General features: G+C 47.4%; 7 protein-coding genes across 10 annotated transcripts; 3 read left to right on the plus strand and 4 right to left on the minus strand.

Moving 5' to 3' along the window:
• Positions 1-7: 7 nt before the first annotated feature.
• On the minus strand, positions 8-2,784 carry BDBG_08376 (nucleolar protein 58). Its single transcript, XM_002621299.2, has 3 exons — positions 2,329-2,784; positions 2,082-2,242; positions 8-2,008 (listed from the first exon to the last, which is right to left on the minus strand). The coding sequence occupies exons 1-3, from the start codon at positions 2,451-2,453 to the stop codon at positions 390-392; spliced, it is 1,905 nt and encodes a 634-aa protein (XP_002621345.1). The 5' UTR covers positions 2,454-2,784; the 3' UTR covers positions 8-389.
• Positions 2,501-6,057, plus strand: BDBG_08377. 2 transcript variants are annotated; one of them, XM_031723533.1, is made up of 5 exons: positions 2,501-2,881; positions 2,961-3,071; positions 3,144-3,232; positions 3,339-4,267; positions 4,395-6,057. In XM_031723533.1, exons 2-5 carry the CDS (start codon positions 3,040-3,042, stop codon positions 4,476-4,478), a joined length of 1,134 nt encoding a protein of 377 aa, XP_031580715.1. In that variant the 5' UTR covers positions 2,501-2,881; positions 2,961-3,039; the 3' UTR covers positions 4,479-6,057. The 2 variants fall into 2 exon arrangements, with proteins under 2 accessions (XP_031580715.1, XP_031580716.1); XM_031723534.1 differs by lacking the exon at positions 2,501-2,881 and having other exon boundaries at positions 2,937-3,071; positions 4,395-6,018.
• Positions 6,058-7,294: 1,237 nt separating this feature from the next.
• Positions 7,295-9,959, plus strand: BDBG_08379. Of its 3 annotated transcripts, XM_002621302.2 has the most exons (3): positions 7,295-7,533; positions 7,589-9,353; positions 9,429-9,454. In XM_002621302.2, the coding sequence occupies exon 2, from the start codon at positions 8,638-8,640 to the stop codon at positions 9,349-9,351; it is 714 nt and encodes a 237-aa protein (XP_002621348.1). In that variant the 5' UTR covers positions 7,295-7,533; positions 7,589-8,637; the 3' UTR covers positions 9,352-9,353; positions 9,429-9,454. The 3 variants fall into 3 exon arrangements, with proteins under 3 accessions (XP_002621348.1, XP_031580717.1, XP_031580718.1); XM_031723535.1 differs by having other exon boundaries at positions 7,295-9,353; positions 9,433-9,959; XM_031723536.1 differs by having other exon boundaries at positions 7,295-7,492; positions 7,589-9,454.
• A 1,253-nt stretch (positions 9,960-11,212) lies between these two features.
• Positions 11,213-13,552, plus strand: BDBG_08380 (glutaminyl-tRNA synthetase; the record flags this gene model as incomplete). Its single annotated transcript, XM_031723537.1, has 7 exons — positions 11,213-11,458; positions 11,568-11,980; positions 12,040-12,108; positions 12,479-12,709; positions 12,955-13,154; positions 13,229-13,264; positions 13,380-13,552. 7 exons carry the CDS (start codon positions 11,213-11,215, stop codon positions 13,550-13,552), a joined length of 1,368 nt encoding a protein of 455 aa, XP_031580719.1.
• On the minus strand, positions 13,130-15,011 carry BDBG_08381 (uncharacterized protein). The gene has a single exon (XM_002621304.2). The coding sequence runs from the start codon at positions 14,677-14,679 to the stop codon at positions 13,789-13,791; it is 891 nt and encodes a 296-aa protein (XP_002621350.1). The 5' UTR covers positions 14,680-15,011; the 3' UTR covers positions 13,130-13,788.
• BDBG_08382 (SDA1 domain-containing protein) lies at positions 14,964-17,964 on the minus strand. Its single transcript, XM_002621305.2, has 4 exons — positions 17,727-17,964; positions 17,301-17,624; positions 15,087-17,236; positions 14,964-14,986 (listed from the first exon to the last, which is right to left on the minus strand). The coding sequence occupies exons 1-3, from the start codon at positions 17,771-17,773 to the stop codon at positions 15,334-15,336; spliced, it is 2,274 nt and encodes a 757-aa protein (XP_002621351.1). The 5' UTR covers positions 17,774-17,964; the 3' UTR covers positions 14,964-14,986; positions 15,087-15,333.
• Positions 17,965-18,483: 519 nt separating this feature from the next.
• On the minus strand, positions 18,484-21,283 carry BDBG_08383 (serine/threonine protein kinase; the record flags this gene model as incomplete). The annotated part of the gene is made up of 5 exons (XM_002621306.2): positions 18,484-19,578; positions 20,029-20,102; positions 20,174-20,402; positions 20,576-20,629; positions 20,993-21,283. 5 exons carry the CDS (start codon positions 21,281-21,283, stop codon positions 18,745-18,747), a joined length of 1,482 nt encoding a protein of 493 aa, XP_002621352.2. The 3' UTR covers positions 18,484-18,744.
• Positions 21,284-21,299: the final 16 nt, after the last annotated feature.

Genomic DNA, 21,299 nt, shown 5'->3' on the forward strand with positions numbered 1-21,299 from the left:
GTGAATTATCGAACGAAAGACTGGGAACAGAAAAAGAAATTACTTGAACAGCTTTTTTCAATTGACTTTTTCAAAGAATTCAAAGTTAGGGAATAAATCACAAAAAGCTACCTATTTTTTCTCCCAAGCACCAACCTGCGCCCTAAATAGAAAAAAAAAGATGGAAACAAAAATATCAAAACAAAATGATATACTCAAAAGCAGAACCATAAGATGAGATAAAAAACCAAGCAGGAATGGATCTCGCCATACAAAAAGCAGATATATCAGGCAAAAACTAAAGAATAAGAGCGAATCCACGATAAGAGCATGATATCATACAGAATAAAAAGAAGGGAAAAGAAGAAGAAAATCACGAAACAAAACCATGCGAAAAATATACATTTCCCTCACGCCTTGCTCTTCTTCTTCTTCTTATTCTTCACATCATCCTCCTCGGTCCGCTTTCGCTTCTTACTAGCCTCCTTTTCTGCAGCCTTAGCAGCCTTCTTTGCCTCCTTCTTCGCTTTCTTCACGTCCTTCTTGCTAATCGACGATGGGTTCCCTTCGCTATCAAAGGTGATCTCCCCGCGCTCGAGTTTGCGCTGGTACCGGCTAACGCTGAGTCCAGCCTTTGCGGCCATCTCCTCCACACTTGCACTGCCACTCTTCTCTTTCTTCGATTTCTTATCTTCCTTCTTCTTGGACTTCTTATCGAATGGCTTTCTCTTCGATTTCTTCGATTTCTCTTCCTCATCTGACTCTTCTCCTTCGGATGACTCTTCAGCATCAGCCACCGATCCATTGGTAGCGGGCTTATCTTCCATCTCCACATCAGACTCTTCCTCACTCTCACTTTCATCTTCAGATTCCTTAACTTCCTCAATCAACTTCTTCTTGTCCTTCTTCTCTTTCTTCTGCTTCTTTAACAATGATTTGGCTGCGTCCTCATCGCCAGCAAGCCCATCCGCATCCGGGTTATACTTCCTAGCTTCGTTGACCTCCCACTTCTTAGGCTGAGTTATAGGGATGCCGTTTGGTGCAATGCCAACCCCTCTTGGCTTGATGGGTTTGCCTTCCATGGCCGCTAGCTTCTTCTCGAGGTAGTACCGTGATTCTATACCGAGGGCAGCCTTCTCTTCCTCAGTAGGTTCATTTCCATCAGCATCAACAGGCCAGTCAGTCAGCGCATCGACGCGAAGGCCAATAGCTGCCTTGGCGGCCAAGACACGAGCCATCTTGCCCTTGTTCTTGCCGGTAGCCTGGCCGATCAGGGACGCATGGTAGATAAGGCCGTATTTGGGAGTGTCGTGCTTGGTTTTTAGGGCACGGAAAAGAGCCTTTTCAGCTCCCAGGATCTGGATGGTACTGGCGGGGCTCTTGGATAGGTTTACCAAGCTGCCAGCATGGGCGATTAATCGAGCACCAACCAGTTCTCCCACGAGTGCTGTAAGATTAGGAGCGATGGCGGTCATTCGGGCAGTCAGGTAGCTTGCAAGCTGTTGGCGATACTCTGAGAAGCCGACCACTTCTTCTGCCAAGGCTTGAATATTGTCGAGGTCTTCGTTGGAGATTTCCGTACCCATCGACCGGTCCGCGGCAGCCTTTACTGCAGCCTCAATTTCCTCTGGCAGGATCTCAGCAAGATCTGTTTCGTCAGAATTTGAACGCATGCCCATCTTGAGCACCACTTTGGCATAGGCGATGTTGTCGTTGAGGATTTTGGCTAGTTCGGGGAAATGCCAGCCGTACCATTCCTTGACGCGCATGGCATAGGTGTTGAGTTCCTTGTCGAGGTCGTCAAGCAAAGAAATAGCCTGGACAATCATGGTGTCGATCTTGTCGGGGGAGAACTTGAGTTTGTGACGGGCTAGAGAGTGGGACAAACCCAGGGACATCGTGGACATATCAGCTGGCAAGAGGCCTGGGATCAGAGTGGGGAGGTGCTCTCGGATTGCGCGGTAGAGATCCGCAGTTGAAGAGTCTGCAATGGGCTGAATGGCGAAGGGGAGTTTTGCGATGGCGTTTCCTTGAAGCAACAAAGTGTTAGCCTATGTGTCGAGCTGTATATATTCCTTATGAATACAAGCAAACAGACATACCAAGTTTTGGATCCGCAACAGCCAAAGAGACCTTCTTCTCATCTTTAATGGATTCAAGTAAATTGGCCAACCGGGGTGTGACTTTTCCCTCCACCAGAGACGCGACCTCTTCCAGGGCCGTGGCCGCACTATCGAACTTTTGGAAATTCTTCAATTTCATACTATATAGTCAATGCGGTCAGCCGCACAGCCCTTTAAGGTACATAGCATATATTCCACGCCACATTGCTGTAGGCCAGCAACTTACAGATTCGACACGCCCTCTGCAGTCTGCGTTTCTTCCACTAGATTATCGCGCTTGAGCAGCTTCTTGTCCTTGGCCTTGAGCAGCGCATAGCCGGCGCTGGTTTCCGTGAGGATAAACAGCGTCATGGCGGCGGCAGGAGATTATTCGTAGTATGATTAGTAAGTATCGTCGTCTATCGTCGCTTCCAGAGTGATTGTTATTCCCTTGTTGCCGTTTTCAGCAGCAGCCGCTGGCCTCAGTGATACCTTCCACACAGGCAAAGTTGACCGCACAACCAGGCACAGGAAAGCGCAGTCCGGACGGAACAGCAGTTTCCCTATTTAGTAGGGCTGAGCTGGAGAAAGAGGGGGAAGGTGTGAGGGAAGTGAATGAGGACGGAAGGAAAGGGAGGTGGTAATGGTTTGGGGTCGTCCTTTCCTCGATTTTGACTTGGCTTTTCTTTTTCTTTTTTTTTTTGCTGCTTGGAAGAGGAAATTTTGAAGTGTCCGGGGCACAAGCGAATTCCGAGCTGTGGTTGGACGGTTTGGGACAGTGGAGAAAGCTAGCTGCTTAGGTAAGTAATCACGTGGAACTGAGCTTGCACTCCTAGCCTAATACAGCTAGACCGAATTCTTACAACCCGGGGCTGGCAGCTTCGACGACATCTACATCAGCACGATATTGAAAGAGATATACAGGTGTATAGAGGTATATGCGCTCTACTGGCCCGAGATGGAGGGCTTGTATTTTAACGTAAATGGCGGGTAGGTTTTTTTCTTGTTCTTCACATGCGCTGCTCTTTGCGAAATATTGTTGTACTAACCTCTTATCCAAAGGTATATCGAAGGACTCGTCCGCGGTTATCGAAACAGCCTGCTCACTTCCCAGCACTACGGGAATCTGACCCAATGCGATACTATCGATGGCATGTTATTCCTGCCTGCTTCCCTTTTTGCAAGATAAATATCTTATTCCTGAATTAGTAGTCATATCTTATGAGTCCGGACTAACATCAGCGCTATGATGTGTAGATGTCAAGCTCCAACTCGGTCCCGCCTACGGCGATTTCCTAGCCGCTCTCCCCCCAAACCCCTCGACCTCCGCTCTCGCCGGCAAAACCACAGAGAAACTCGTGGCGGAATTCCGCTACCTCCAGGCCCAAGCCACCGGCTCCATCGCCAAATTCATGGAATACCTGACGTACGGCTACATGATCGATAATGTCGCTTTGCTTATCACAGGAACCTTACACGAGCGCGATACACGAGAACTACTCGAGCGTTGCCACCCACTCGGCTGGTTCGAGACTATGCCCGTTCTCTGCGTCGCCACAAACATCGAAGAACTCTACAACTCCGTCCTCGTCGAAACGCCGCTCGCCCCTTACTTCAAGGGCAGCTTGAGCCACCAAGACCTGGATGAGTTGAATATCGAAATTATCCGTAACATGCTATACAAGAATTACCTAGAGGATTTTTATAGATTCGTCAATTCCGAGCCGGGACTGAAGGGTACCCCGACTGCTGAGGTCATGTCAGAGGCCCTGGAGTTCGAAGCGGACCGCCGCGCCATTAATATCACTCTTAACTCCTTCGGGACGGAGCTGTCCAAGGCGGAGAGGAAGAAGCTATACCCCGAATTTGGCAAGCTGTATCCCGAAGGCTCCCTGATGCTATCACGGGCTGATGACGTTGAAGGCGTTGCGCTGGCTGTCAGCGGTGTTGGAGACTACAAGGCCTTCTTTGACGCGGTGGGACTTAACCAGGGCGGAGTCGGAGGCCCCGGCGGAGGTGGCAGTATTGTTGGTGGAGGGCTTGGAAATATGGCTGGTGGGGGTACTAGTGACGGAAAGAGTTTGGAAGATATGTTCTATCAGAAGGAGATGGAGATTTCGAAGCTTACCTTTACGCGACAATTTACGCCCGCAATCATATATGCATGGGTTAAGCTTAGGGAGCAGGTATGGTCTTTTTTTTTTTCTCTCCCTCTCTCGTACTGATTGCCGTCCCCCCATCCGAACTTTCCGTAGCGGATATTCAACATGTGAATGCTCTTTCTGACGTGCTGGGACTCCTCTCCCTGTGTAGGAAATTCGAAATATCACATGGATTGCAGAGTGCATTGCGCAGAATCAGAAGGAGCGGATAGGGAATTATATTAGCGTGTTTTGAGATATCACGGGTTTGTTTCATCATGGTTTTCGCGTAGTCTCTGGCTTCATTTCCTTTTGTCATGGTGTTCACTATATCTTTCTATTTTTACCCTTTTATTCCCTCATGTTCCGTCGTGTTGCCTCCCACCCATTTTTCGCTGGGAATTTGATTTCAACTTTTCCATATTAGGAAGGGCTTCTGTTATTTTACTTTTCTGAATTTCTTCCAATTTTTCATTTTCATATTTCCTCTGATTTTCTAACATCATCTTAGCCCCATTCCATTACAGTACAGAGAAAATCAGCAAAACATACCCAAAGTTTCAAAGTTTCATCATCTTTCTTTCTCATCGCATTACCCTACCTGTTCCCCGTTTTCTCTCGCTCAATATTTCACACCAGAGTTTCACAATCCTCCGAGGAGAAGTCTCCAATCGTCCTATCCTGACCATCCCGTCAGTAAAACCCTCTCTATCCGCTGCATAGACACACTCCCACCTGGGTTTTCCCCATATCAACAACCCGTGGAGGTTACATGGATGTGGAACTCTTGCCCAATCAACTTTTTCTTTGAAAAATAATACTGCAGCTCAATGTACAGAGGCACCTGCGATTCCTGAACGTTCCTGAGGAGCAGATCTCACATACATAAGCACTTAACAAAGCCCTTGCTCTATTTCGCTCTGCTTCCTTGGTTTCTATTTCTATTCGTGCCCTTTGTTCGTTTTTAAGCTGTCGATCCCCCCGCCCCCCCCCCGGGGGGGTAGTTACGGGGCGGGTTGGTTTGGCGTGAATGTAATAAGGAATAATAATAATGGTATATGCAGGACTCCTATATAGACTACGTATGTATGCTGCGTATGGTCTTTACTATGTATATGCCTATGCGTCTGAGAGTTGCCTAGGTATGCATGTTGTCGGCCGTTGTTGGAGAATGAACAAAGGGATTGTTTTACTTATTCGGAGCCGCGCCTATTAGGTCTATCGGACGGTGGTGAGAACTATTTCTAGTATCAGTTTATGGATTGTGAAATTCTCAACTGTGACAGCTGCTTAATACATCACCACACGCGGGGACGTCTTTTCAGGCCGCTGATGATGATTTCCAGCAGGTGTTCTTCTAATGATGGGTACTATATAGTCGCTAGGTGTGAAATGTATCTATTGTCTCCATAACTTCCCTTCTTTCATGCGGTCGTCTGCGACTGGTTGCTGGGATGAAAGGAAAATAAGCTACCCTTTACTCTTGACTAACTGTAGCCGGGTGCTACAAGACTATCGGTAGTTAGTTCATGAAACAACAAGGGAAAGGGTGCAACGTGATAATGATGCTCACTGTTTACGTTTTCGCATAAACAATTGCTGGTGTGCATACTCTGTATAAGTTGAAACGCTTGGTTAAACATTAATCCGACGTGTGGGTTGGTTAGGAGCTCCTATAAAAGTGGCTGTTTTCGCGGGGAGGACAAGCAGGAATGTACGGAGTAGTTAGAGTAAGGTTTTAGGTGGTTACCGCGGTCTTTGAGGATAGCTCAGGCTGTGATACAGGTACAATATGTAAATATAGCTATAATTAAATCAGGAACCATAGTGGGAGGCCATGTTATATAATTATCTAGTTAGTGATGAATATTTTTGATGAATAAGCCAGGTTCAATTCTCCCCTTTCACGCCATCCTTTCGTTTACTCCGCACTCAATCGAATATCGAGGAGCCACCCCATATTGATTGGGACGATAGAGGTTCAGCATTTCTTAGTTGCATGAATGACTTCATATTAATGTGGTACTGGACTTGTGCCAATGCGACAATCCGGGTTCTTGGGGATCGACAACCGGCTAACTCGACCCCTGTGCCAGCCAACTACGCTGTACCCGCCCTCACACCCCAGGAGAGAAAGGCTGCGGGCCATTTGGTTTACTTGTTCGATAGGGCCGGTTTCTAGCGGCCGGCTGCTCAATTGCAATGGAGTAATGGGTTGCGCTACTTTTCTTCTCCCCTAAGTTGCCCTTCGATTGCGCTGCTGGAGGGTTCCAAGCTTGCACTTGGTGGGAGTGGGATTTAGGTGCCTGTGCCTGATTTTGCAGCATCAGCGCTGTACTGTACTAGTGTGTGCTGCGAAAAGCAAGGGGGTAATTCATGTTTCGAATGCTCTGGGATCCTGAGTTGTAGGCATGGGTCATGGACTTGGTGAGTTCCCCTGAGCTGGCTGCTGTCAATATCCTGTGCTCCAACTACTCATTCGCATATCTCAATGTTCGAGCACCTCACGCTTTCTACAGAGAACAGAGCCCAACATTCAGCGCACAGATGATGCTTGGGGGAACAGTCATGAAGCTCAATTCTGGTATGATGTAACCTAACCCAAGAGATCAACGAGGAGAGTGCAAGATTGCCATGAAGGAGTGATCCTAGTACCTGGTAAGCATCCGGATCGGCGGGTGGCGCTCATTGGCAGCGAGGGATCCCATGGCGGAGTATTCGCTATTCAGGGCCGGGGATTATGACCCAAGAGCGGTTTTGAGCGGGCGCCGAAACCAAGCCAAGTAAACCCGCGCGGCGGGATTTGGAGTCGGGAAATTCTGGTGAACAGCTGATTGTTGCCCAATCATAGCTACTCAACAATTCAAAGGGACGATATTGGGCATAGTGGGATAGGTACGGAGTGTGGAATGTGGTGAGGTATGGCCTCTCGAATGCTAACTGCTCAATATCATGGACAGGGATGACTGACTGGCGTATCTACGCAGTAACTACTGGTTAGGGTCGCGCTAAGCGCCCACCTCAAACACTAGAGGCCCCACCTCCAGTCGGACGCCTCAGAGTCTAGCTGAGGAATTCGAACAATAATAATTCTCCGAATGAAGTATGTACACACATGGTGCCAGGATGTGAATTCCTCTGAACGCTCAGGGGATCAACCGCAAACCACTACGAGAGACCCGCCCCATCATGCACCAAACAGCGGCATTAACAGCCTTTTTCAATGTGCACACTCATCGCGAGGAGGAGGAAGATGACTGGCCTGAGCTGGTGAGGGAAGCCGATTCTCAGCAGAAAGCGGCAGGACAACTGTGATAAGTTAATTAATATTCAATTGCCTAACACAAATGCTAACCTTAACCTAAGCCCAGTACTCAGAATTATGATCGTCAGGAGCTACTCATGCGGCATCAGCATCCTTGTCCATTCAAGCGACAGAAACAGGATTCTTTGGCCGCTGCAGGCCATTCGCTTGAACTCTGATTCAAAGAAGCTTGTATTCTTTTGTTCTACGCCGGCGTGCACACAGCCTGATTCCATTATTGTTATCATTGGCTCTCATGTCCAAGAGGCACAATCGCACGTTGCAGGCCTTGGGTTTCTTTTATTCCCAAAAAAATGAAAAATTCCATAGTATGAAGAACAAATCCGCACTCTCCTTCAAAAAAGCAAAGCTCGGGATCAATATGATTGGCCCAAGAACCATGATATGATGCTTGACTTCCATGTATCATGTCCTGCGTTTTTCTTTCTCGTTTCTTTTTTTTCTTTTTTCTTTTTTTTTACTTTTCTGCTATCCCGCCAGTTTTGTGCGAGGTTACGTTGTGTGCAATGATTCGTCTTATATGGATAAGATGGAAAGTCTACTTGACTACTAATCTGCCGCTCTTTTTGGAAAAACAGTATGTCCTCATGATGGTGAGGGTAAATTTACCCTTTCCGTTCGTGGATGACTATTATTATCCTCGGTTTTCTGTGGACAGGAACAGAATATATCACAGCTAATCAGAGGTTGGAGAGGGGAATGCCTGTGCAGGGCTCTTCGCTCCGCAACGGTTTACATGATAACGTTGATCAAGGGTTGTTGATCACCATTTATTTTTGGAATTTGCAAGTTTACTTTGTTTCAGGTGCGCCGTCGATGTCACTCTTGTCACACAGGGGAGTGTTCCGTATATAAGAGACGGCCGGAAAGCCCCTCGACATACTTCTCCCTTCATTCGTCCTCTTTTTTATTCCTCCCTTGTTCATCCGGCATACAGTGTTTCGTGGCGTATCTGACATTCCTTTTTATCTTTCGAAAAGAATACCACTCCTTTACAGCAACCAGTCCTTCATTCGGAATATAACATACGTATATACTCATTTTTGATTTTTGAAAGCACTTCGTTCAATCCACTATCACACCTTAAACCATGAAGCTCTCCGTCCTCTCCGCCGCATTTGCCCTTGCTGGCTCTGCTATTGCCGCCCCAACTCCAATTATTCCAGGGCTCCCCAAACTTCCCGGTCTCGGGTCGTTGCCGTCTGTCCAGGGCATTCCCGATGCTTTGGTCGGCCAACTCGTCCCTTCAGTCACAAAGACCGTCAGCGCCGCTGGTTTGGGATCGTTTTTGGGACCGCTCCAGGGGCTCCTGGGCGGAGAACTGGGAGGACTCCCGCTCCCACTCAAGGCCCGCCAGGACGTCGAGGCCGAGATTAGCGGCATGACCCCAGAGCAAGCTGCGCAAATGATCCAGTCCATGAATGAAATCGCATCCGCCCTCCAAGTTGACAAGGCCATCGACGGCAAACTCCCCGAGGTTCCTAGCTTCTCGAAGGAGAAGCAGGAGCAGCTTTTGGGAGCCTTCAAGGCTCTCGTCACCCAGCTCGCCCCCTTGGCTAAGAACGGCCTGAAGGACATTGCTCTCAAGCTTGACGCAATTAAAGTCCCAGTTCAGGGTCTTACTGCTCGTGACCCTATCATTGGTGGTCTCCCGATCGTTGGTGGCCTCCTCAATGGCGGTGCCGGCGGCATCCTCAGCGTTGTCGCTGGTCCCCTCAGTATCTTGACCCAGGTTCTCGGGATGGCTGGTGTCGCACCACTCCTCGGACCCGTCCTCTCCACCATCAGTGGTCTTGGCTTGTAAAGGTGAGTTTCATAATTTACCTATTGATTCTCCTCGGCATCATTCATAGGTGATCTTGCTTAACTAGTATCTGATAGCTAGGACTGATCCCCTGTGCCCAACTTGATAGCGACACTCGCAAGGTTTCGACTCATTTCTGGCAGAGAAGTTCGTCCCACTAGCAAAGCTTTGATTTCTGTACGATCTGGCGCGCGGCGTAATGGTTTCGACCAGAAGAAGGAATACCCCAAAGAAACCCTCTTCATTATGCCACTAACCATGTCCATATTCAATTCTTTCTTTTCTTCTCGTAACTTGTTCCTATTTCCCTCTCCCGGGAGGAGACTTAGCTATCTATTTTCATGTAAATTAATTATGGAACTGGCTTTGGCGGTTTAATGAAAAACAGTTTGTTAGCTACATATTTTTGGTCTTCTTACTTGTCATATTTGACTCATCCTCGGGAGTTTATCTCGAACCATCTTAAATATACGTTTGATTTCCCCCCTGAATTGAGGTTTGGTGCTTGGTATCTTTAATACATCCCTCCTGCTATTATATATTAACGGATGCTTTGTTTCTAATATACTCTGGGATAGCCTGAAAGTTTATCTGTATGCGCACTTCTATAAATTTGGTCTTGATATGACTACCCCTTTAATGATATTTATCATATTATGCCGTACTTCATGTTTCGTACGAGGATTCTCTAAAAAGGCTGTCCCACAATATTTCCAACGACCTCGGATACTTCACCCAACTCGTAAAACAACACAACTTAGCCCGAAGTCATTTCCAGAATATCTTTAAAATGGGCGAACTTTTAAGAGTGCCATGGTGGTAAATTATCATCATATTAATCCTCAGCTGTGACGCAATAACCTTTAATTCTTTGGAGTAAATTCATTGTCCTGACAAGAAACCGCTAACAAGTTTGATACACAATCAATCTCCTGCCATAATCAGCGGATAAGTTCGAGGCAAGTTGGTTACATGACTACAGCTGTGTGCTGGCGACTTCAATGGTACTTCCTGTGTTGTGTTTACTCCGTTTCACCGCTGAGTTTGGGAAGGAATGTTGCTGGCGACATTCTTTTGCCAAGATAAATCGTGATAAAGTTGGTCGCTTGAATTGTGCCTCCTCGAAGGACGTGATATTTCTTTTGGATTTCTCTTTGGGTAGCTTGTTGTGTATTGATTCGGTTGAACGGTTTGTTGGAGTTTGTTGTTTCCCGCAACCCAGGTCGTTCTCCTAGTTTTATTCCGTTGTTTTTGTTGTGCATGGAGATACTGCAAATAGTTATTTTCTTATTCACCAGGGAGGGTTACTGTCAAGGCGATGTATTGGTTAATGATGTACGATTGCTGGATGCTTCCTTGAATCGAGAATCGTTTCGAGCTGAAATCACTAGTTACTCCGTAGTTCAACTGTGGTTCGGCACCGGGCCGCTTTCCGGCGTTTAACGCGCTTCAAAAACCGTAAGTTACCTCTGACTAATCAAGAGTAGCTATCACGTGCTACATGTTATGACTTCACATCTCGTTCATCCCCAAGTCACCATATTCTGTATGCCCACAGGCCCACAAACTTGTTGAGAAGCTCCCTGCATATTGTTGATGACGGAATCTGCTTGATTTATTTCTACGACACCGCGGCATCAATTTGCAAAATGGCAACCTCTGCGGAGGTTCCAATTCGCTCAAAGCACAAGGGAAAAACCACAGTCCAAACCACAGTCCAAACCCGCTCGTGGACAAACGGTTTCAAATGATCCTGACTAGATGTTTAAGATAGGATTTCTTGTAGACGTGTACTAGGAGAAGCCGGTTGGAGGTTCTAGTGGAGTTGATAAAGTCTTCACTCGTTTTCCCCCAGAACCAAATGGTTATCTACATATTGGCCATTCCAAAGCGATCGCTATCAACTTTGGATTTGCCAGGTTCCATGGAGGAGCCTGCTACTTGCGTTTTGATGACACAAACCCCAAAGGCGAAGAAGAACGATAAGAGCATTGAGGAGTTGGTCCGCTGGCTTGGTTTCAAACCGCTTCGTGTTACCTACTCTAACGACTATTTCGATCGATTATATGAATTAGCAGAGGCATTAATCCAAAGGGATAAGGCATATGTGTGTCATTGCACAGGTGAGAGATTGTACGTACTTGTACAATTTTTGGACTAAAAAATCAACTCTGTATCTTCTTGTTCCGTTTTACAACACAGAAAATGAAATAAAGGCCCAACGTGGTGTGGACGCTGCCGCTGGAACGAAGGGAAAAGCTCGATACGCATGCCCTCACCGTGACCGCCCTGTCGCTGAGTCTCTCGCCGAATTCCGCGCAATGCAAGGCGGCAAGTACCGTGCCCAGCCAGCTGTTTTACGAATGAAACAAGATCTCGCCAATGGCAATCCACAAATGTGGGATATCACCGCGTATCGAGTTGTTGAGGATGATGAAGGTGGATTTTGTAAACATCTGCGCACTGGTGACAAATGGAAGATTTATCCGAGCTACGATTTCACTCACTGTTTATGTGATAGCTTGAAAACATCACCAAATTCTCTTTGCACAACGGAGTTTGAGCTATCTCGAGAGTCTTACGAATGGTTGTGCGATGCGCTTGAAGTATACAAACCGATGCAGCGAGAGTATGGCTCCCTTGTAATATGTATTCCAGCATAACATTTTACTGACTGTTTCCTAAAAGATACGGGCGTTTGAACATGAACGGGACAGTTTTATCAAAGCGTAAACTTATCATCCTCATCAGTGGCAAGTATGTAAAAGACTGGGATGACCCACGCCTATTCACGCTTGTTGGTCTTCGCCGTCGCGGCATACCTCCTGGTGCAATTCTATCATTTGTCAATGAACTCGGGGTTACGAAGGCGAACACCACAATCGAAACTCATCGCTTTGAAAGATCAGTGCGTGTATACTTGGAAAGCACTGTGCCACGACTCATGCTTGTGCTGGATCCTACTCGTGTTCTCATAGAGAACCTGCCGAGTGATTATGTTGAGATGGTTGAAATACCATTTTCAAAGGACCCTAGCTACGGTGTACGTACCTTTGTGCTTCTGCCTCATTTTCGTATAGTACACTTCATCTTTGTCGATGAAGCTCGCTCTAACAATATTCTCCAGACTCATTCAGTTCCATTCACGAACACTGTCTATATCGACCGCAGTGATTTCCGGGAAACCGCTTCAGAATTTTTACCGTTTGAGCCCAGGGGTTTCCGTTAGCTTCATGAAAGTACCGTTTCCCATCACGGCGACCTCCTACGAAAGTGATCCAACAACAGGGCTCGTGACTGTCGTGCGTGCGAAATACGAGATTCCAGAAGAAGGCTCTCCACGCAAAAAGCCCAAATCGTTCGTGCACGCCAATTCCCTTCAAATCACCTTACTTTTAGCTTGCTGATCTTAGATATATTCACTGGGTTGCCCATTCACCAGCTCACGGCTCCCCGATAAAAGCCGAAGTACACGCTTTTCACCCACTTTTCAATTCAACAAATCCCTTATAGCATCCAGACGGCTATCTCGCAGATATTAATCCCAACTCCGAGGAAATATTTCCTAACTCGCTTATTGACATCGGGTTTAACGAGGTGAAGAAGCGAGCACCCTGGCCCGCAGACACCTGCCACGAAGGAAAATGAGATGGAAGATGAGAGTGGAACACTACGCCCAAATGGCCCTGAGTCGGTTAGATTCCAGGGCATGCGAGTTGCATACTTTTGTGAAGACAAAGATAGCACGGCTGAGAAAGTTGTGCTCAATATGATCGTGACTGAAGGAGGACCCCGGGAAGGAGGTATGAACTAATGAGTTTACTACTTACAACCTGTTGATTTGATGTTGCAGTTGTTGGTATTTAGCCAATCATAGAACACATTGACAAGGAAGCAGTTGCACAACTACTCTGTACGTATGACAGCAATGACATAGACAGTCACGCCACACCCTATTTCTGCTAGTATGGCACCAGCGGAGGAAGTCTAATGGAGTCAATGAAAAAGTGTGACTTTACTATATACAGTACCACACTATAAAAAATATTATGTCAATCCAAATCCCGCAGTCATGACCTTCAATATGTGGTGGGACAGCGCACTGAGCCACGATTACCCATTATTAAAAGACCGAACTATGCCGGAACGTTCGCAGGTCGCTGTTGTTCCTGCGTTGAAGAAACGTATAAGAGACAATTAAGTCTCATGAAAATAAACGTGATGATCCAGTAACTATACAAACATACCTGATCAATCGGATCAAAAACTCTATCTCATCGCCAGCGCCAGCGCCAGAACCAGGGCGGCGTCAAACCCATATCCCAGATTAATTACAAGAAAATACAGGACATCATAAAATACAAAATATACACGATATTACCTCATGATACTGAGGGGGATAAAGATGGCGAAAAGAACAAACAACAAACAATCAAATCACTCAACACCTCCCATCTCCACCTCCATTCCGCCAGGACGACCAACAACCACAGCCTCATCGTCAACCTCCTCCCTCCGCCGCAAGAATTGAGCTTCTTCGAAATCAACATCCTGTGCCATCCAGCCACTAAGAGGATCATGGATCTCTTGACCACTATCATGCACTTTATGATATCGTTGGTGTTGCTGTTGGTCATTTTGATAGCTCCTAACCTTCTGTGCCAGCCTCGGAAGTAGGGTTGGCCGTGATAATGATGGAGGAGAGGTGGGTGAAGACAGTGCACGTGCTGTGCTAGTGAGAGGAATCGTAGATTTCCACATCTGATGAAACCCGCGAGGGAAGATATTGGAATATTCGTCGTCTTCATTGCCTTCGTCGTCTGAGTCCGCAAGGTCGGGTTCGAATGGTCGTTTGTGTGGGTTAGGTTTCGGGGTTGTGGACGAATCTATCGATTCTTGGCTGCTTGAAGGGATGGAGCCCTTGTCCCATTCCACGTCTAGTGCGTGCATTGTCTGATGCCGATCCAAGGTAGGCCCCGGGGAGGTCTGGACGGCAAGATTGCCCGTTTTCAGCACCCCGCAGAAAGGTGCCAATTCTGCGTACGACGTTGCTGAAGGTGAGCCTGTATACGAGATGTGGAAAACAGACTTTGTGGCTGTTGTTGTTTTATAGCCTTCTGGTACTGATTTGCGAACGCGCATGCCGACGGTTAGAAGCGAGGACTGTACTTTGTGAGGAAGGGAGGGAACTGGAGAGTGGGTTGGCGCTGCGTAGTTAAAATGTGAGGAACCGCAGGAGGGAGACTCTGCATTGTCGGGTGAAAAGTATTTGGTTATGGGGACTTGGAAGCGCCGTCGTTTTGAGACAGAGGAGCTAGTGGTGGCCATTTTGTTGGTAGACTTTGCGATGCCGGGGTAGTTCAGAGCTAACAAGACGTTTCGCTGGTATTGGTTGTTATTAAGTTGTCATGAGCCAGTTGAAGGCTTATATGACGTTGCTAGGGCAATATTCAGCGGAGGAGGTGTCTAGGTCGTTGTTGTCGCTGTGTGAAGAAGACCTGGAGAAAGCAGTTTGTCGCAGCAGAAGAGAAGGTGGCTTGGACCTTGGGGAAGGGAAGTGGATGGGCCAATCACGTGTGGCGATAGACGCGACACGAAAAATTCACGAAAGGAGCGCGTATGTTGCGAATGCGGACTAGCGCGGTTAGTTGCAATTTATCCTCCTTAGGACTAGCGTATTCGCCGCCAAAAACCCTAATATCAAGGAAGAGGAGGGGAATACAGGACGGGGGTACGAGAGAAGATCGGATGGTTAGGATATGGGATAAAAGTATGGCTGTCGTAGCTCATGAACCATTATGCAGACATGGAAGGTTTATTTCCTCCAACATTAACTCTATTCAGAACTCACTAGGAGTCTGTTAAATAGGTATCTTCTGCAACTATACTCTAGAAAGCCGTCATAGAACCGGAATAAACGCCCTGCCCATCTCATGAAATATTCCACTTTTTACGTTGATTCTCTCATGCCAATGCTTCCATTTATGAATAATTCCCTCTCTTCCCTCCCCTCTTCTGTCTGTCATGATGCGCCTTCAGCACATTTCTCGTCTCCACCAAACTCCTCTTCCCTTTACTCTTCGCCTTCCCCAACGTCATGAGGAAATTCTTCTTTCTCGCCTTCTCCTTATTAGTCGTACTCTTACCCTGAGCCTCCTTCCTCTCCTTCTTCTTTGCAGTCTTGCTCAAATGATCCGAGCGATCGGTCTTCATTTCCTTCATCCGGGCAATTTTCTCTGCGCGTGTGGCTTTACCGGCGGAGAGTGCGGCAAGTCCTTCGATTTCGGCTGCGGTGAGCGGATCATCCATGTGTCTGGCGGCATTTGAGGTAGCAGCTGGCTTTTGACGCTGGGTCTTGTTTTGCGGTAGGAGAGATGAAACGCTTTGTTTGGCACGGAGCTCGGCTAGTTTGGCAAGATCTGCGGGCGTCAGAATACGGGTTGTTGCGAGAGTGGAAGGTTTCTTTTCTTTTCCTTTGTCATTTTGTGGGTCTTCCGTCGTGGCCCGCGATTCTCCATTCTCTTCATTAATTTTCGCCTTTTTGGCGGCCGGGCCCTCGTCCTCGGAGTCGCTGAGCTCGATATTGATCTCATCATCACTCTGAACATCAATCCAACCGCCAGAATCATCACTTTCATCCCCCTCATCTACATCCCAAGCCCCCCAATCTTCTTCCTCATTTTCTGCCTCATCTCCGTCCTCACCATCAGACGGCAGGCCCTGCTCGCGCCTTCTCTTGCGTCGCTCCTCTTCCTTCCACTGTTCTAGTAACTCAATCCCTTCAATCTCACCAGCGTCCTCCGCTCCAAAGCGGATATCTTTCCGCTCCCCAGCCTTCAGCTGGATTGTTGCATTCTTACCCCGGTCCCTTTTCTTCAATAACTCCGCGCCTACTTCTCGGTAAAGACTCAACAACCCCTTTGCAGCCATCATAACTCCCTTATCCTTGCTTTTCCGATACATGACCAAATCTTGGAGCAATGTATCATTCATGGCAAGTGGCTGTCTGACACATATTTCTCTAATCGCGTTTAAACCAGCGGACGCAACCTCTGCAGCGGCAGCTTCAGATACGAACTCATTTGCGATTTTCTGAACTAGTGGCTCGAGCACATCGGGCGGTACGAGCGGATGTGTTGATTGAGCTAGAGAGGCCAGGAATGAAGTGACCGATGGTTGCTTTGGCGTTAGATACTTAAGAAAGTATGAGTATAACTGGATCATCGTAAGCTTATGCAAGCCCACCAGCCGGGAGACAAGCTGCAAGACAAGTAATTTCTGCTCCAGATTAAGCTTGGACTTCGTATTTTGCAGGTGTTTCGAGAACAACGTCTCCGCAAAGCCCTGAGGGTCATATAGAAGGTGGAACGCAGAGAAATTCAGCGGGTGGGGTTGATTTTTCTTTTTTTCCTTCTTCTTGACCGCTGCAATAGCCTTGTCTATCTGGCGTGCCTTCTTCTTGCTCTTCTTGTTAATCGTAACCTGATGGCGTACCTGGGATACGTCAGGAATTTCATCATCGCTACTCTCGTCCTCCAACTCCTCTCTTTCCTTATCGCCGCCAAGGAAAAACCGAACGCCACCAACTGCCACTTTCTCATTATCCGCCAGCGCCGCTTCTTTCATGATCTCCACTGCTTTGGTATCGTTCCATATTTGCCGCTTCCATAGTTCTCTTGTGATTTTTATGGCCCAAAGAGCTTTCACGGATGTTCTATCAGAGGTCACGAGATTGTAGAGGACGGTTTGGACGGTTCTGTTTAGCTTGTGGTTTACGGATTTCGAATTCGATGTGCGTAGGTCGGAGAGGATTTTCTGGAATATGAATGCTCGGAGAGTCTTGCTTGGGGTGGAGACTAGGACAGGGAAAAGGGTTTGTAGGAGTCTACAAAACATTAGTCCATCTATCAAATCCGCAAAAGGGAAGTTGAAAAGCAACAGGCACATACGTAGCAGAATCAATAATCTCCTTCTTCCTTAACAATACTAGACTACCCACAATCTTCTCTCTCAATTCCGGCTCGAGCACCGCATGGTGCAGTGTCAAAATCTCAGTCAACTCATTGGCGAAATTCTTCGTGATGTCCCGGTAGCAGTCGGCGACATGCGCGATAAATTCAATGAGGTCACGCAACGAAATTATTCCCGTATCCGTTGCGGACGAGGGCGCCGCCATGAATATCTCCCGGTGGCTTTCATATTGGTAGTGTTGGCTTCGGAAATCTTCGATGTAGGACTGTGGGTCTCGCCGAATCTTATGCTGGAGGTTTGTCCTGTAGAGTGTTTGCGACGTTAGCTTCTGCTCTTTTTCATCCGGCGTATTTTCGCAGCAGAAGGGAGTAGAGGAAATGCAGTTTTTTCTTATCAATCCTTACAGGTCAGCATCCACCTTTTCCAAGGCTCCTAATTTGCGTTTCCCCATGGCTGGTGGATTGGCTGGGGTATGGATGATAAGATATGTTGTATGGTGGTTGTGAAGCTTGTCGGATTTTCTTGCCAAGTCTTATTATTTTTTTTGCTAGTTGATGCAAACTAAATAACTCCGAGCGGAGCGGAACCACCGAAGTCCAACACTATAACTATACAACGACGAGGGAATCTGGCTTCTTTTCTTTTCTTTTCTTTTCTTTTCTTTCTTTCTTTCTTTCTTTTTTAAGAGAAAAGTCTATGTTTTCGAAGGCTATGTAGCTCATTTCTGTAATCTTGTTCTACCTATATATGAACACTCATCTTTCTAATCACTATCACATACGACCATAGGCCGTGGGAAACAATGCTTCCCGTCAGCTCAGTTGTACTTGAACCACCTCGATAAGCTGGACCGATTTCAAATGCCTTCTTCGATGCCGCTTCTAAAGTCGCCCAACATCGCCGAGTGATGGGAAAACCCTTGCATGCTGTGGATAGACTGCACCTACAGGACTAACTGGTTCCCAAACACCCCCATTGCTAAATACCGTGGGTGCTTCATTCATAGGGAAGACATTCTACGCCGGTATAACCTCCCTACCGGGGAAGACGGAGGTAGATTATACAGCCGCGGTAAACTTGGTGAAGGAGAATTACATTCAGAAAATCACGCCCTTATGGAGCTGCTATCCCTACACGATATTTACCAACAAGAAGAACGGGCTGATTCGGTGGTTAAGGGCGTATTTCTCTTCTCGCAGGTGATGCTTTTGCCTATGGAATATCAAGGTCAATCTTCCTGCTGCGCACGCCCTACTTTTAGGGAGATGATTTGTGAAGAAATCAAGGGAGGGGCTCTTGCTGAAGGAGGAGCACGGCGCAGAGTGACATAAGTAGAGGGATCAACTATTTACGCGCTGGAAAAACGTCGTTTTATGCTCATAGGCGGATAAAAATGATAATGCAGTCCCATCCCAGAATAATTTATACAACATCTTGAATTTTGCCATATTCAGGGAGAGCCCATTTTCGCATCCATTCTGACTTGAGAATTTGCTTGGTCGTAGGGCGATTCTCAGGTCTGAATGAGAACATCGGACGTAGCATGTCGAAGAAAGCTTCCCTCTCCCTTGCATCAAACGACGGTATGCCACTCTCTTGCCTGGGCTGTTGCACGCTATCCTCAAACCGATCGTCCCAGGATCGGAAAGGGTTGCGGTTTATTGGCTTACCGTCCTCAGTAAATTTCAGTCGTCGCGCCTCCCACTTTCTCCACCATTCAAGCGGCAAAATACCAAGAGCATCGACATGCTCACGGGTCATGTCGTCCTCCGTCATGAGAAACCCTTCAAACAATGGTCGTTGGGCGACGATTGACCATATGGTACAGGCAAGAGTCCAAATGTCCGATGGAAAAGATAGAGAGTTGTTTGGTTCAAACCGCGCCTCGGGGGAACGGATAGCAAGGGGGGTGTGGGATTCGTATTTCCGTTCTTTTGAGCGGGAAAAGGCTTCACCAAAGTCCGTAAGCAGGATCCTGGCTTCTGAAAGTGTGATTTTCTCACTCGCTTCACCCAACCAAATGGGCGCAATGCCGTGGGACGGAACTCCAGGCGGAAGAGGGTTGCCATCTAGACGAACAATTGGGTCAAGTTCCGGTGCTCCATATTTCTCATATAATTGATTGAGTGACAGCTGGTCAAAATTGCGCGGAACTTTGAGAAGAATGTTGCCAAGGTGAAGGTCTCCATGGACGATTCCTTGGGCATGGACAAAATCAACCACAAGAACGAGTTGCGTAACTAGCCAATGACCTGGCTACGTCTAGCTGAAATAAGCGGATCCATGAGCCATCTTTCGCTCCGGAGAGGCTGGCGCTCGCTGGCGCTGAAACGTAGCAAGCATGGTTGCCATTCGTGCCGTGAATGGTGAACCTATCTAGAATCACAGGGATCATCATCTTTCCTGGATGGTTGACTAGAGGACAATGAGGGCCAGCGAGGGCGGTTATAATGTCCACTTCCTTTGGATGAGCAAAAACAATGCGGGCGCGACAACCGAATGGCGAATGATGACAATAGACCCATCACCATATCATGCGGAGAATTTAAGCCAAAAGAAGTTCGATAAAATCAAGCACATGATAGTAGCTCAAACTGTTGGGGGTCCCGGGTTGATCGGCCCTTCTACCAGCAGTGCGCTGGTGGTGATTGAGCTCTTTTGCCCCAGTAGCCTACACAAACTTGGATGAATTGTGTCCTGACACACACGCGCCAGCCAACCCGAGAGGTGCGACCGATCAGTGGGTGGAGCGGGTGGAGCGGGTAATAGAAAGTCTGAACCTTGATACAAAGCGTTTATCGATTGGCTGACAACCAGCAATCAGAAGAAAGCCACCCCTGCTGTAACATACTATGTAGGGCCTCATCAACGCCGTCAAGGTCCAATCGAACTCCTGCACTGAAGTGCAAAATGACCGGGATACTTGGTCGAAGACCAAGCACCGCTGCTGTCCCAATATGAGGAGCCCTAATAATGGTCAAAAATACCCGCCAGGATTTGATACCATGATCAAGTTGATATGCATACTGCATGACCTCTAGGAGATGGCCCAGTGCCTCGACTTCCCTATCTAGTTGTTCCTAAAGTATCAAAAGCATTATTCGATGGGATCCAAGTCCATGAAACGGCCTGGCGATTGCCAGAAGCGAAATTGGTGCACGAGGCAGGCTGCGGCTTCCAACATGGCTATAAAAGCGGACACAGCCTTGGACGAAATACAATGCAGCTGCATCTTGCAATTTTTCCCCCTTACCCCAAAGCTCCAAAGTATTGCCTCTGCAGCGACAAACCCCATCCGAGAGACCATCTAAGCAACCATGTCTACGGTCAATATGGTGAAATATTATTTTTACAAGGGCATGGTCCCGAAAGACTAAGACCACCTGCGCTAGCTTGTGGCTTTGGCATATCAGACAGCCAGAGATAGAAAGCTCTATCCGAAGGCGGTTCTTATTAGGTGCGTACACAATGCATTCGAGCAAACGATACTTATACGCGTTCTTGTTTTCTTGAATTCCTACTAGATGCTAGCTAATGTCTGGATAAAAGTTTGCAGGTCCGAAGGTTCATGATACAACCAGTATCAATGGCATACAACCAGAAAGATCCTTTGGGTCCACACGTGACTCTTTGCTACGAAGACGAGAATCAACTCCGACATGGGACTCACGTCGCTAGCCATGGCTATGTTCGCGGGAAAGACGACATTGTGTTTGTGCTCGCAACACATGCTGGAGAGAAGATTGACTCGGCCAAAAGGCAACAGGGCAAAAAGATAGTATGGCCAGCGGAAATAAGCTTGAGGCTGTACCAGAGATCGGCTACGGCCATCTTCCAAGTGACTAGAACCGGAATCGGTGTTTGAAGTGTCTTGGTTGATTAGAGCGGTGATCTGCTTCTTGGGAGTACTGTCGAGTTTAGTGCCGTTTACTGAATGTGATACACAAAAGGTTTTGTCCATTTCTCTTAGTTGCCGG

This window comes from Blastomyces gilchristii (assembly GCF_000003855.2).
Source record: "Blastomyces gilchristii SLH14081 genomic scaffold supercont1.23, whole genome shotgun sequence".
Lineage (NCBI taxonomy): Eukaryota > Fungi > Ascomycota > Eurotiomycetes > Onygenales > Ajellomycetaceae > Blastomyces > Blastomyces gilchristii.

Bases quoted from the DNA above. Each gene is read 5' to 3' on its own strand.
- BDBG_08377 (XM_031723533.1), top strand. From the start codon at position 3,040: ATGGAGGGCTTGTATTTTAACGTAAATGGCGG. The intron at 3,072-3,143 runs GTAGGTTTTTTT...TCTTATCCAAAG, and splicing joins TATTTTAACGTAAATGGCGG to GTATATCGAAGGACTCGTCC. The intron at 4,268-4,394 runs GTATGGTCTTTT...CTCCCTGTGTAG, and splicing joins GGGTTAAGCTTAGGGAGCAG to GAAATTCGAAATATCACATG.
- BDBG_08381 (XM_002621304.2), bottom strand. From the start codon at position 14,679: ATGGCCACCACTAGCTCCTCTGTCTCAAAACGACGGCGCTTCCAAGTC.
- BDBG_08379 (XM_031723535.1), top strand. From the start codon at position 8,638: ATGAAGCTCTCCGTCCTCTCCGCCGCATTTGCCCTTGCTGGCTCTGCT.
- BDBG_08376 (XM_002621299.2), bottom strand. From the start codon at position 2,453: ATGACGCTGTTTATCCTCACGGAAACCAGCGCCGGCTATGCGCTGCTC. The intron at 2,243-2,328 runs GTAAGTTGCTGG...TTGACTATATAG, and splicing joins GCAGAGGGCGTGTCGAATCT to TATGAAATTGAAGAATTTCC. The intron at 2,009-2,081 runs GTATGTCTGTTT...TGTTGCTTCAAG, and splicing joins TGTTGCGGATCCAAAACTTG to GAAACGCCATCGCAAAACTC.
- BDBG_08382 (XM_002621305.2), bottom strand. From the start codon at position 17,773: ATGGGGAAACGCAAATTAGGAGCCTTGGAAAAGGTGGATGCTGACCT. The intron at 17,625-17,726 runs GTAAGGATTGAT...AACACTCTACAG, and splicing joins GAAAAGGTGGATGCTGACCT to GACAAACCTCCAGCATAAGA. The intron at 17,237-17,300 runs GTATGTGCCTGT...AATGTTTTGTAG, and splicing joins GAGATTATTGATTCTGCTAC to ACTCCTACAAACCCTTTTCC.